The sequence below is a fragment of the Monoraphidium neglectum genome, assembly GCF_000611645.1.
Source record: "Monoraphidium neglectum strain SAG 48.87 unplaced genomic scaffold scaffold00900, whole genome shotgun sequence".
Taxonomy (NCBI): domain Eukaryota; kingdom Viridiplantae; phylum Chlorophyta; class Chlorophyceae; order Sphaeropleales; family Selenastraceae; genus Monoraphidium; species Monoraphidium neglectum.
In genome coordinates, this window is record NW_014012728.1 from 6295 (window position 1) to 18220 (window position 11926).

The window sequence follows — 11926 nt, forward strand, 5'->3', positions numbered from 1 at the left end:
GGCGGGTTCCTTGCGTTTGACCCCCACATCCCCCAGTCTCTGCTGGACAAGGCCGGCCCCCGCACCAACGCGATGGACCTGGCCAACACTTTCGGCCATTTTGAGCTCATCAACTACCAGCTCAAGCAGGTGGGCTGCGGGGGGGCAGGGAGGCTGTTTGTGGCTGTGCCCAGGAGTCTCAAGCGCGCGCAGGCAGACGTGTTAGCCTGGGAGCGTATGCCTGTGCACGCACACGTCATGATGTCATCAAGCCGCCACGCTGCTTTCCTGAGCTCCACGCCACCCCTATCAGTGTCGCCACGCAGTGTGCAATGCAGCCGCCGCGTGGCACCTGGACCGCCACCCTCCTTGCCATGCAACCCACCCACCCCCCACAAAGACACACCTTCCCCTGCTCACCTTCATTTGCCCCTCTCCCCCCCCCCCACCTCCACAGCTGCGCGCCGCGTTTGCCCTGGCCACCGTCCTGGGCCGCGCCGTCATCCTGCCGGAGCTGTGGTGCGGCCTGGACCGCTACTGGGCCCCCCACCCCGGCACGCTGCCCGGCTCGCGCTTCAAGCTGCCCTTCCTCTGCCCTGCGGACCACATACTGGACCTGGAGAACGGCCTTGCACGGAAGCTGGACAAGTGAGGGCGAGGGGCGCGGGGTGGGGCGTAGAGGGGAGAGCGGGGGGGAGCGCGCCCGGCGGAGAGTCGGGCTTTGGACACCCACTCAAGCCCAGGTTCACACGGCTTCCAGTTCACGGCGCTCACTGGGGCGTCCGCCACTGCCGGATGGGATGCCGGAATGCACGCTTGCCAACCCGTGGCCCTGGCTGCCCCCGTATCGCCTCAGCCCCGCCTCTCGCGTCGCTCCTCAACCCCCCTGCAAAACCGCCCCGCCGACCTCCAGGGAGGAGTTTGGCCCCGACATCGCGTACCGCGAGCACTCGTTCCTCAACCACAGCGCGCTGCCCGACGTGGTGCGCGGCAGCGTGGTGCACGTGGTGTCCTGCAGGCACGGCTCCGTGGGCTGCGCCACGGGGGACAACCCTGCCACCCTGGAATTCAACAGGCTCTTCGTGGAGGAGCGACTGGACTCAGACCGCCTCGCCATGTGGGTGGCGCCGCGACCCCTCCCAGCCCCCAAATTGTAACACCACAGAGTGCTGCGGCGCCCTGTGTTCGCCCCTGCGTTGGGCTGCCGACATCCAGGGGCGTGCTCAGGGGGCTTTGCCGCGGCGACGTGCACTCCTGGCGACGGCGGGCATCCTGATGAGAGCACAGAGGGATGTGAACACCTTTGTCGTCAAACCTGTCTTAACCAAGTCGCCGCTGCCCCGGCGTGCCCGATCCACCGCCTGCAACTGCAACCACATCAACCCCCATACCACTCCCCAACCCCACCCCTCAGGGCGCTGTCGTCTGTGGCCAGCATATCAGTGCTCAACTTCACCTCCATAGGCAGCGCCTTTGGCAACTTCAGCCGCCCCGCCGACTTCACGCGCTTCCAGCGGCGGATGGCGCAGTACGGCGCGGTGTGGTGCTGCGTCGATGCGCACCCGGGGCACGTGCACTACGACCTCTGGTGGGACACGCACCACACCGACAAGTTCGGCCGCAAGTGGGGCGCTGGCACCTGGCGGCCAAAGACGGGGCCGTGAGGGCGCCGCGCCCGGCTGGCCCTCGCCCTCGCCGGAGGAGGTGTCGAGTCCTGAGCGCTGTGCCTGGCCCCGCGCCGCGTCGGCGGTGCGTTTTGTTTGCCCTCTGCCAGGGGGCCGGCGTCTGGCAGCTGCAGACCGCTGCATCCACAGCAACGCATGCTTGGTAGCTCTCGTGAATGACGACTGCCTAGACAATCAACACTAGCTGTTACTCTGGAATAGTGAGGGGCGCAGCGTTGAAAACACGCCGAGTCGGTACGGGCAGTGCAGTGCAGGCGGGGCTGCCTGCCGCAGCTGGCTGTGCGGCAGCGCTCCATCCAGGCGAAACGCCCATCTGGGCGTCTCAGCTTCATCAATAAGACAGGGCTGGGTGTGCAGCAGTACAGGCCAGGGCAACACCAGAGGCAATACAATACAAGGCAGGTGCATGTGAGACATACAGGGGATGGCGACCCCTGAGCAGTGGTACAGGCACGGCAGCTTTTGGCACAACAACGTCTAGCAGCACGCGCTTGACTGGGATGCCAAAGCCAGCCAGTTGCGCAGGCTGTTCCAAGCCGCGGGACCCAGCGGCGGGCTCCGCCTGCGCTACAAACTGCATACACTGCGCACTGGCACCACAGGGCGGCTGCGCGCATGCCACAAAGCAGTTTGTACAGCGCAAACAACGCAGGTCGCCTGTGCTTCACACCCCTCGAAAGAATGTGTGCAGATACTTCAATAATTGACGCAGCTACTAAGACAGCGGAGGCCGCAGTCATGAAGCGTACAGAGGGGCGGCACACCAACCCACCCCGCCCATGAATGCGTGCAGCACGAATGAAAGCACACAGCCGTGCAAGTCGCACCGCTCTTCGATGGGGCCCTGCTCAATCCCAGGCTGGGCCAGATACGCATACATGTTCACGCGCAGCAGCTGCAGGCCTCAGCGATCGCAGCGGAGCGCAGCACAACAAATGCCGTGCGGCACGCCGCACATCGCAGCGCGCGTGCCTTCAATGCCTCCCCGCACCCCCCCCGTTATGCCGCCACCAGCAGCTCCAGCTGCAGCTTCTCCCAGAGCAGCTCCGCGTCCCGCAGCACCTCGGGCGCCAACACAGCGCCCGCCGGCCCCGCCGTGGCGCCCCCGCCGGCCCCGCCTGGGGCCGAGCCTTCCACAGGCGCAGCGCGCTCAGTGTCATCCGCGCCGTCCGCCCCCGCCCTGGCCCTCTCCAGCAGGATCCCCAGCTCCAGCCAGGCGTCCTGGTAGGCGCCACCAAAGTAGTGCAGCAGGCCCAGCTGCAGGCGCGCCTCCTGCGCGTCGCGCCCACGAGGCCGGGCGACGGGCCGTGAGCAGGCGGGACGGGGTGAGGGCGGCGTCTGCGCTTTTGGTTCAGGCAGGGCCGCGCGGGCGGCGGTCGGAGGCACCCAGGCGCGGGCGCCGACGAGTCGCAAAGCGTCGACGGTGGAAAAAGGCAGCATGGTGGGCGCGGATAGGATCCGGAAAGCAGGCAGACCGCCTTTGGTGCCGTCTTGAGTGCAGAAAGGTAACGAGGGTGCGCTGTGCTGCCGCCCCTGCGGCCGCCCACCTGGCAGTGGGGCAGCAGCGCCACGCGCTTGGACGCAGCCGCCGCCGCCCGCTCGAGCGCGGCGCCGTCCAGCCGCTGCACGCGCGCGTCCAGCGCCGTGGCGGGCAGCAGCGGCAGCCGTGCGGCAGGGGAGGCGCCGGTGCCGCAGGCGGCGGCCCAGTGGGCCGCGAGGAGGTCTGCCAGCAGGGCGGCCAGCAGCTGCCTGCGGCTGGAGGGGGTGAGCAGGTCCTCCTGGGTCACGCCAAACAGCTCACACACCTGGAGGATGCTCGGGGGTAGGGGAGAGGGGACATTGTGGGCGGGGAAGGCGCGCCAGCAAGTGTGTGTGGAGGGGCTCGGCTGCGGCGAGCCGGGGGTGGCGGGGACGCGGATCTGGTCTCGCGCTGCCCTCGGGGTCGCGCCCCTCGCCGCACCCCTGCTGCGGCCCCCGACACCCCGCCCTCGCGCCGCGCAGGCCGCACGCGGCACGGCGCCTCCTCCCGGCCAGGCCCGACTGCAGCCCTGGCCCCCCACCAACACGCCGCCAGCCTCGCCGTCCCTCGTCCCCCGGCCCGTCAACCCCGCGCCCCACCTCGTCCACAGTCAGCAGCGCGCCGCGCCCGTACACGTCCACCACGCACCGCCCCACCCCCGCCGCCGCCAGCGGCGCGTCCGCGGGCCAGGCCAGGCAGTAGTGTGAGCCTCCCTCGTCCACCAGCACCCTGACGGCCAGCTCCAGCCCCAGCCGAGCGCACACCGCCGAGTACAGGATGCACAGCGCCACGCAGCCGCCCGCGCCGCGCTCCAGCACTGATGACAGCTGGGCGTCGCTGCCAGGCCGTCGCGGCGGGGCGCGCAGGAGCAGGGTGATTACGGGGTTGCAAGGGTCAGGGCTGCGCTGCGGGCGCATGGGGTTTGGGCCGGGGGGGCTGCAAGGGAGGGGGCACTCCCGGCTGCATAGGGGGCTGTGGGCTTCGCAGTCAACGAGATTAGGTGAGCTTGCCCCCGCGGCGCGGCGCAACGCCGCCCGCCCCGCAGCATGCACAGCCCGCGCCCCGCCCATGCCCACCCCGCTGGTCCCGCCGCGTGCCCAGGCCCCTCCTCGCCAGACCACTGCGCGACCGCCCCCCCCCCCCTTCACCTGGGGTCCCCCCAGCGGTTGCATGCTGTGTAGCCCTGCTGCTGGAACAGCACCGCGTTGACAGACCCCAGGGCAGCCAGGGGGTAGCGCCGCACCAGGGCAAGCGCGTCCGCACCGCTGCCGCCGTCGCCGCCGACCGCAGCTGCAGGGCGTGGGCCATCACGCCGCCCCCGCGCCCCGCCAGCGGCCGCGTTGCCCGCCGCGGCCGCGCCGAGCGCCTCTGAAGCGGCGGCGGCGCCGCTGGCGTTGACGCGCGTGGGCGCGGCGGGCCTGAGCAGGGCCGCGAGGCCGCTTTGCAGCCGGGCGCCCAGGTCGCGGAGGGCGCCTGCCCCACCAGGGCCCGGCAGCCACGCCCGCACCGGCTGCACCCGCTGCGTCGACGGCGGTGCCGGCGCGCGCGGCGTTCGGTCGAGGCCGTCTGGGCTGTCTGGGCCGCCGGCCGGGGCCGCCGCAGGGTGGGCGCTGGGGCCGTGGCGCGCCGCAAAGTGGCGCAGCGCGTCGTCCGCGAGGGCGTCGAGGCGCGACAGGCTCCACGTCGCGGCGCCGCCGCTGCTGCGATCCAAGTGCGCCGCGGCGGCGGCCGGCCGCGCGGCCAGCGGCGCGAGGGCGGCGGCGGCGGCGGCGGCCTCGTCCTCTAGGGCGATCAGGAGGGCGGCCTTGGTGACGGGGATGCGGCCGTCCGGGACGCGCGGGTGCGTCTCCTCGGCAAACGCGTCGGCGCACCGCCGCGCGACCTGCGAGGGGCGACGTGGGCGCGCGTACGCGCGTATGGACGGCGCGCAGGGTTGGCGCGGGGGGTTGCGGCTGGGGGCAGCGCACGCGGGTTGTGGTGTGGCGATGGGGGCAGCCCGACAGGTGCGGACCCCATGCACTGAGCGCGTAGGGGACCAACCAAGGCCACCCTTCGGGAGCCTGCAAGGGCACCACAAGGCATGGCTTTGAAAGTTGCTTTTCACATCAGGTAGCCGGGTGACTGAGACACCGAGGCTGTTCAGTGCGCGCGGTGCGACCCACCTGCTCTGGACGCGCCTTAAGCGCCCTGGCGTGGCGAGCGCGCCGCACCCGCAGCTCCTGGCCAAGAGCCGCATGCAGCTGTCGAAACGTGTAAATACCCGTAGTACCTGCTTGTCTACGCGTACGCGCGCTGCACCCGACCTGCCTCATTGATTTTCATGAAAGAGATCTTCTGGTCGGGTCGCAGCTCGTAGCAGGATCACGCGAGGCCTACACGCGCCAGACACCAGGATGCTAGTAAATCGAGCGTCGACCGAAACCCGCTCGTGCCCAACAAGGGGTCGAACCACATTCCGAACCATCGGCACACATTTGCGATGCGCCTTGCCCCATGGCTCAATCACACTCAGGCGGTCCGTTTTTGTCCAGAGCGAGGCATTTATCTGTGAGAGAGCCTCAACGAGGCGAAGGGGTCTCAGCATCAGCAGCGCGGGGCCTCTTCTCACCCACGCGGACCGTCAGTAGAGCATAAAATAACTTCGAGCGCATTCACAGGGTCAGCCCGGGCAAGCACGGAGACCGTCGCAGGAGTTTGGCTCCGAGGAGGTCGCAGGGTCCGGAGCACCTGCAGCCATCGTCAGGACGCGTGCGTAGGCCAGTGAATTTCTAAACGCCATCTTGCAGCCGGCCGTGGCCCCGCCACGGCTGGGCGGCGCACGGGCATCACACCCACGCCGAGCGCCCTGAGCGGTCAGCGCCGGGATGGATGTGCAGGTCGTTGCCACTGGGTTTGGTTCTTTCAACGGAGTTGCCGCCAACCCAACACAGCGAATTGTGGGATGGCTGCAGCAGCGGTACTGCGTCGGCAGCGGTGACAGCGCGGCGCACCCGGCAGCACGCTCCCTGCGCCATGGGAGGATCCACAGCTGCACCATCCTTAAGGTGTCAGCGCGCGCCGTTAATGCTTACCTGATCCAGCAGCTGGAGGAGCTGAAGCAGCGCGGCCTCGCTGCGTGTGCGAGCAGCCGGGGCCCCGAGGCCGCCTGCAGCCAGCCCACTGTCGTGCTGCTGCTGCACTTTGGAGTTGACGTCCAGGTGAGGCCTTACCTGGCCCGCCCTGCACGCTCGCGGGATGGGATCTCGCGTGCGCTTGGTCTGCGCTGGTATGCACGGACTGTTCCAGGCTTCTCCATCATTGGGCTGAGCACACCTGGTTGATGTATGCATCTGGCTATAAGCGCTAGTGAGTTCCGTCACCACACCATGCACTGACTTCCCCGCTCCTGTGGCACACCCCTTCCTCGATGTCATCCCCCGCAGCGGCCGTGGTTCAACCTGGAGACGCGCGCCATCAACAACGCCACCTTCCGCTCCCCGGACGAGGACGGCTGGCGGCCCAACGCGTGCCCCATCACGCCGGTCCCCGGCATGCCGCTCGAAAGCTCCGTGGGCACGGACCTCGACCTGCAGCGGCTGCACCGCCACCTGCGCGGCCGCGGCCATGACGTGCAGCTGAGCGGCGATCCGGGCAAGTTTGTATGCAACTGGACCTACTACAACAGCCTGGCGCTCTGCAGGGAGGCCATGGCTGTGGCGGCGCTGGCCGCGGCCGCCGCTGCGGCTCCGGCAGCTGCGGCAGATGTGGTGATGTCGCCCGCCAGCGACTCTGGCCGTGCCAGCAGCTGCAGCACCACGCTGTGCGGCAGATCTAGCAGCACCTGCAGCAGCGCGAGCAGCATCGGCGGTGGGGACGGCAGCTGCAGTGATGCTGCGAACGATGCGCATGGAGGAGCAGGCGCCGCTGCCAGCCCCCAGCGCCAGGCACTGCTAACGCAGAGGCACCGTTACAGCAGCAGCAAGAGGCGTGCCGGTGGTGGCAGCGGTCTGGCGGTGCACTCGCTGTTTGTGCACGTGCCTGCCTTTGACTCCATCAGCGAGGCCAAGCAGCAGCGCTTTGCGGTGGACCTGATTGAATCGCTCTGCGACCAGCTGCATCACATGTATTGGGGCGGCGGCGGCGGCAGCGGCGGCAACAGTGACAGCGGCCTCCCCCGTCACGCACGGTACCACAGGCAGCAGCAATCAGGCCGTGGCCATGGGCTCAGTAGGGGCAACAGCTGGCAGTCACCCCAGCAGCAGCAGCCGCAGCGGCACCAGCCGCTGCCCCCGCTGTCGCCGCAGCAGCAGTACCAGCAGCAAGCCGGCCTGGAGCCTACGCTAGCCGGCCCGATGCTGTCTTGACAGATCGAATGGTTCAGGCCGGCTTCTTGTTGGCCGCGACTGTTCCCGTTGGCCTCTTGGCACACTTTCGTGCAGCCCTCGTGCTGCAGCAATACAGCTGCTACCACCTGCATTAACGAGGGTGGCAAGTGCGTGGCTCCCGGCCCCACCCACCTTACAAACTTACACCTGGAATGGCAGTATCACAGTGGCCCTAGTGCCCAGCCATGTGCATGTTTGCGAGAGAGACGCGAGCCGCTGTGCCTGCGGTGAGTTCGTGGATTTGCGAAGCCAAGTGACAACCGAAGCGCGTCGGTCGAACGCCTGCTGCAGCACACGGTGTGCTGCGGTCCTGGCAACGACGGCCAACCTACTGCCTGAGAGCGGAGTGCTGTGCCTTCCACCGCTGCTCCGCAGCGCACCGAGCACGTGTTCCCACATTGCAGGGGCGGCTGCCGCAGTGTTGCGGGGCCCCAGCCGCCTGATTTATGGGCGCAGCCATCCTGTTCCTGATGTTCTGTGCACGCCCAACGTGCTGTGGCACATCTCAGGTGGTTAAGCGAGCGCCTTGAGGCGGGTGCTTTGGGGGAATTTCAGACTCGACCGGGGATAATGAGGGTGGGTGCACTCTGCCTTCCCACCTTGCGTCCGTAAGGGAGCTCGTATCTGTGAGCCGCAGCGGTCCTTGGCCTGAGCTGAGCGGTGCTGGCACAAGCCCTTGAGGCCATGGCGTTGCTGCTGATTGAGCGGCGCCTGGCCAACCGGCGCGTCAGCGGGCGTCCAGGGTAGCAGCCGGTGACATTTCACCGACCCCTGCCACGCGCTGTCCATCCACACAATTGACCCCCCAGCTGTATTTCTTTACATGATGTACTTTTCTCTGCCCAGAGAGCTACCATCTTTTGTGAGAGTGCACTGCCTCCATACAGAGTGCGGCTGCTGCTCCGAGAGCGCGCCGCCATCCGTTCCCCTGTGGTGCCGTCACCACCTGAATCGCCAAAGCGCATCCGGCGCAAGCCAAGCGCCACTGAACCACGAGAGACGTGTGCCCCTGTGTGTAAATGCTTGATAGCCTGGTGTTGCCCGCAGGTTGCACAGTCCAGCGTGGCGCAGGCGAGTGTGAATCGTGAGTGAGGACGAGGGCGCACGAATGCTGTCTGTGCGAGGCTGGTGTGGGACAGCCCAGGTGCAGGCCCCCTTGAGCGCTGCTATGTTGGCCTGGGAAAACCGCCACTAGCGAGTGGTATGGGGGCAAGGTGGGCGCCCTCCGCAATGAGCTGACCTCACCGTCACCAATGCAGGCTTTGTTGACGACCTGGCCTGGGGGCTGGTGTGGTGCAGTTGAGTTTGTCGCGATATTAATTGCACACCTCAGTGCTGAAGCCCATCCCCGGGCGCTTGCATTGCGTGTGGTGATCACACACAAAATATCAAGACGCCCGGCGATTTTCACCTACTATGCCCCTCAATCGCTCCTACTGACAAAGGAAGCCGAGATGAACGCAATGTTACGTGTTTGAAACCCTTTGTGTTCACTCAGCGCGGGGGCAACGCCCATCTGTGTGTGTGTGTGCCTGCACCAACCCACAGGGCTGTCGTCCCTCCGGCCCACCTCGACACCAGAAAATACTCAGCACTGCCATCTGGCCGGCCCAGGGCTCATCATCTGGTGTCTTCGAACAGCCCATTGGCGCGAGAGCAACCCGCTCGGCAGGCCGGCCAGCCAGAGCGGAGGCTGGCGGGACAATCTTCAAGGACTTTAGAGCTTGTGTCTTCAGCGGCAGTGTCGCCAGGGTCGTGACAGAGCGGCCCCGACGCCCGGTCGGGGCGCATGCAAGGTAGCATGCAGCATCAGCGCCGCCACCCGCGCCGCGTCGAGGTCGTGATCAGCGGCTTTGGGTCCTTCGCATTCGTCCCAAGCAACCCGACCTCTCGCGTCGTGAGCTGGCTGCAGCAGCAGTACGGCGCCGGCGCTGACGTCGCGGCGCAGTCCGCACCACGCTCCCTGCGCCATGGGAGGATCCACAGCTGCACCATCCTTAAGGTGTCAGCGCGCGCCGTTAATGCTTACCTGATCCAGCAGCTGGAGGAGCTGAAGCAGCGCAGTTTCACGGCCTGCACCGCTTGCGGCGTGGCTGGTGGCGGCGGAGCATGCGGCTGCGGTCCAACCGTTGTGCTGCTGCTTCACTTTGGAGTTGATGTCCAGGTGAGCCCTCGCGGCCCAACCTGCATGCGCATGTGCCAAATTTTCGCATGTGGTGGGTCTGCGCGGGCATGCATGGCCACTGCTAGGCCTGCCCCGCTGCTGGCTGTCACGATGATGCATGCAATGCATGCGGTTGCATGCACCCAACATGCATCATGCTCATCGCCCTTCGCTTGTGCAAACACCGTTGTCCTGCCCTTCGTTGATCACGTGGCCTTCCACCCCCGCAGCGGCCGTGGTTCAACCTGGAGACGCGCGCCATCAACAACGCCACCTTCCGCTCCCCGGACGAGGACGGCTGGCGGCCCAACGCGTGCCCCATCACGCCCGTCCCCGGCATGCCGCTGGACTGCAAGCTGACCACAGACCTCGACCTGCAGCGGCTGCACCGCCACCTGCGCGGCCGTGGCCACGACGTGCGGCTGAGCGCTGATCCGGGCAAGTTTGTGTGCAACTGGACCTACTACAACAGCCTGGCGCTCTGCAGGGAGGCCATGGCTGTGGCGGCGCTGGCCGCGGCCGCCGCCGCAGGCGCTGCTGCTGCGGCAGCCGGCATAGCGGCAGCGGAGGGCGGCTCCACCAGTGGTGACGAGACACCAACAAGCAGTGGAGGCAGCGGCTGCGGCTCGGGGCCGTGCCTGAGCGGCCTGAGTGGTAGCAGCAGCGACAGTGACGTGCCGGCTGGCGGCATTGGCAGCTCAGCTGTCTCTGGCCGCACGCGCGACGCCGCCGCAGCGGCTGCAGCGGTGGCTGGTGGTGTCGCAGCTTCAGGCGGCGGTCTGGCGGTGCACTCTCTGTTTGTGCATGTGCCTGCCTTTGACTCCATCAGCGAGGCCAAGCAGCAGCGCTTTGCGGTGGACCTGATCGAATCACTCTGTGACCAGCTGCACCACATGTACTGGGGCGGCGGCAGCGGCAGCGGCGACAACAGTGACACCGGCTTCTCCTGGCACGAGCGGCACTGCAGGCAGCAGCACTACATCAGGGCCCACCACGCCTACGCCTGCCCTTACGACAGCATGCACGGTGACGTCTTCAAGCAGCAGCAGCAGCAGCAGCCACCACAGCCGTCGCCGCAGCAGCTTCAACAGCAGCAGCAGCAGCAGCAGCAGCGGCAGCGGCCAGTGCAACGGTCACTTGCAGGGGCTGCTGGCCTTGGCAGCGGCTTTTCTGCACATGCCTACCAGCAGCTGCAGCTTCATGCACTGCTTCTGCAGCAGCAGCAGCAGCAGCAGCAGCAGCAGCAGCAGCAGCAGCAGGATGCTGGCTGGTGGTACACAGCACCATCGCTGCCTCCGCTGCTTGCGCAGCAAACCCTGCTACAGTATCAGCAGCAGCAACAGCAACAGCAGCAGCACCAGGTGTACCAGCAGCATTGCCAGAAGCTCAACCAGCAGCAGCTGCAGGAGCGCGAGCAGCGGCAGTGGATTGGCAATGGCTACAGCACCAATGGCCCTCCAGCCCTGCTGCAGCAGCCGCACCAGCAGCAGCACCCCGCTATCGTGTTTGCACGCCCGCCTGTTCTGGCATGAGTTGCTGTCTGGAACATAGTCATTAGCACAGCAGAGGGGCTACGGTCAGGTGCGCGCACCCGGAATCGCAGAGAGCCCTTGTGGTGCGAGGTGCGCGCTCTGGCAGGGCCCGCCATGGGCCACGCCATCGGCAGTGCCTGCTGTATGCTCTGTGTCGAGACGAGAGAAACGAGCGCGGAGGCGCACGCGAGGGATTAGATGCAACGCCCCCCCCCCTCAGCTTGGCTGACGACCAGGTTGCACCTGCCAACAACAGGCGCGCCAGAATGCCGCCCCTTTGTCGCTGCAGCGGTGGCCTGGCCCCTGCTCAGCGCTTCCTTCATCTGCGTTTCCCTTTGTCCAAACGTTTCTTTGCTGGTTTTGGTAAACCCATTTTTTTGTGAAACTTTTGGTCGTGTGACACCGCTTTATTGCTGCGAGGGGAGCTTGGGAGATTGGGAGAGGTGCTGCCGCGCTGTCCCGTGCAGGCCGCGCAGCGCCAAGGCGCGCCCTGCAACGCCCAAACCCGTGTTTGGTCGAAGAGTGTGTTGCAAGAGTTTGTTTGAACCGTTTTTCGAGTGTCTGTCTGTCCAGCTTCCTGTGCGCCAACGCACCGCCCTGAAGGGCGCCAACCATCCGCTCACTTCATTGTGAATCTCCTGAGCCGACCACCCAACACTGCCCTGGACCCCCGCGCTCAAGCC

At 67.0% G+C, this 11926-nt stretch overlaps 4 protein-coding genes across 4 annotated transcripts; 3 read left to right on the plus strand and 1 right to left on the minus strand.

Annotated features, from left to right (window-relative positions):
- Window positions 1–72: 72 nt before the first annotated feature.
- On the plus strand, window positions 73–1643 carry MNEG_5846 (hypothetical protein; the record flags this gene model as incomplete). Its single annotated transcript, XM_014045676.1, has 4 exons — window positions 73–129; window positions 437–627; window positions 893–1096; window positions 1394–1643. 4 exons carry the CDS (start codon window positions 73–75, stop codon window positions 1641–1643), a joined length of 702 nt encoding a protein of 233 aa, XP_013901130.1.
- A 1020-nt stretch (window positions 1644–2663) lies between these two features.
- Window positions 2664–5495, minus strand: MNEG_5847 (hypothetical protein; the record flags this gene model as incomplete). The annotated part of the gene is made up of 6 exons (XM_014045677.1): window positions 2664–2936; window positions 3212–3469; window positions 3783–4083; window positions 4332–5065; window positions 5346–5402; window positions 5487–5495. 6 exons carry the CDS (start codon window positions 5493–5495, stop codon window positions 2664–2666), a joined length of 1632 nt encoding a protein of 543 aa, XP_013901131.1.
- Window positions 5496–6047: 552 nt separating this feature from the next.
- Window positions 6048–7526, plus strand: MNEG_5848 (hypothetical protein; the record flags this gene model as incomplete). Its single annotated transcript, XM_014045678.1, has 2 exons — window positions 6048–6380; window positions 6606–7526. 2 exons carry the CDS (start codon window positions 6048–6050, stop codon window positions 7524–7526), a joined length of 1254 nt encoding a protein of 417 aa, XP_013901132.1.
- A 1822-nt stretch (window positions 7527–9348) lies between these two features.
- Window positions 9349–11243, plus strand: MNEG_5849 (hypothetical protein; the record flags this gene model as incomplete). The annotated part of the gene is made up of 2 exons (XM_014045679.1): window positions 9349–9711; window positions 9942–11243. 2 exons carry the CDS (start codon window positions 9349–9351, stop codon window positions 11241–11243), a joined length of 1665 nt encoding a protein of 554 aa, XP_013901133.1.
- Window positions 11244–11926: the final 683 nt, after the last annotated feature.